Source organism: Nanorana parkeri, unplaced genomic scaffold (genome assembly GCF_000935625.1).
Source record: "Nanorana parkeri isolate BGI_ZX_2015 unplaced genomic scaffold, ASM93562v1 scaffold1833, whole genome shotgun sequence".
In the NCBI taxonomy this organism is placed as follows: Eukaryota; Metazoa; Chordata; class Amphibia; order Anura; family Dicroglossidae; genus Nanorana; species Nanorana parkeri.
Window position 1 is genome coordinate 133,923 of NW_017308101.1, and position 671 is coordinate 134,593.

The 671-nt window shown below is 51.6% G+C and overlaps 1 protein-coding gene across 1 annotated transcript in view; it reads right to left on the minus strand.

The window, feature by feature from the left end:
- Positions 1-11: 11 nt before the first annotated feature.
- The window catches only part of EFR3B (EFR3 homolog B), a 122,600-nt gene continuing 121,940 nt past the window's right edge, over positions 12-671 (minus strand). Inside the window, exon 23 of the mRNA XM_018571766.1 lies at positions 12-190. Coding sequence (XP_018427268.1) covers positions 85-190 — 106 coding nt within the window. The 3' untranslated portion in view covers positions 12-84. The remainder of the gene's footprint in view (positions 191-671) is intronic.

The window sequence follows — 671 nt, forward strand, 5'->3', positions numbered from 1 at the left end:
AACAATGCAGGTCTCTCTGATAGAGAGGAACATGCTAACGATGAGAGAAGAAGTGGCCGTGCTCGGTCAGCTCTTATTGTTCAGTCAGTAGACGCAAAGGTCGGGGAACTTCATCTCGTAGACGGGAATCGAGTGTTTCTGCGTCTGCCCGTATCCTGCCGTGATGGTCCCCGAAGGACTTGGTGGAGGGCTGCAAAATATTATTGTAAATATGAATACAAGTGTAAGAATCACCATACGCGTTACAGTCTGAACCTACAATTTCTGTACAATCAACCTTAGATCTACCAAATCTAAGTAATATGAGGAGCTCCCTAAACTATCCAATCAGTTTGTACTTCATGAGGCAAGTGGCAACCGTCGTCTGTCATTAAGACGAATGTGACCAACAACAGCGTCAATAAACGTCAAAGACTCAGTCAGGTGCCATGCTGATGCCTGTCTAGCGCAGGTAAGAACTGGGGTCTCAGAGTCTGCAGGGGGGATCCGGGTGCTGCCAGGATGTGGTCATTCCAGGGAGGTGAAGGGGGGATCCGGGTGCTGCCAGGATGTGGTCGTTCCAGGGAGGTGAAGGGGGGATCCGGGTGCTGCCAGGATGGGGTCATTCCAGGGAGGTGAAGGGGGGATCTAGGTGCTGCCAGGATGTGGTCATTCCAGGGAGGTGAAGGGGG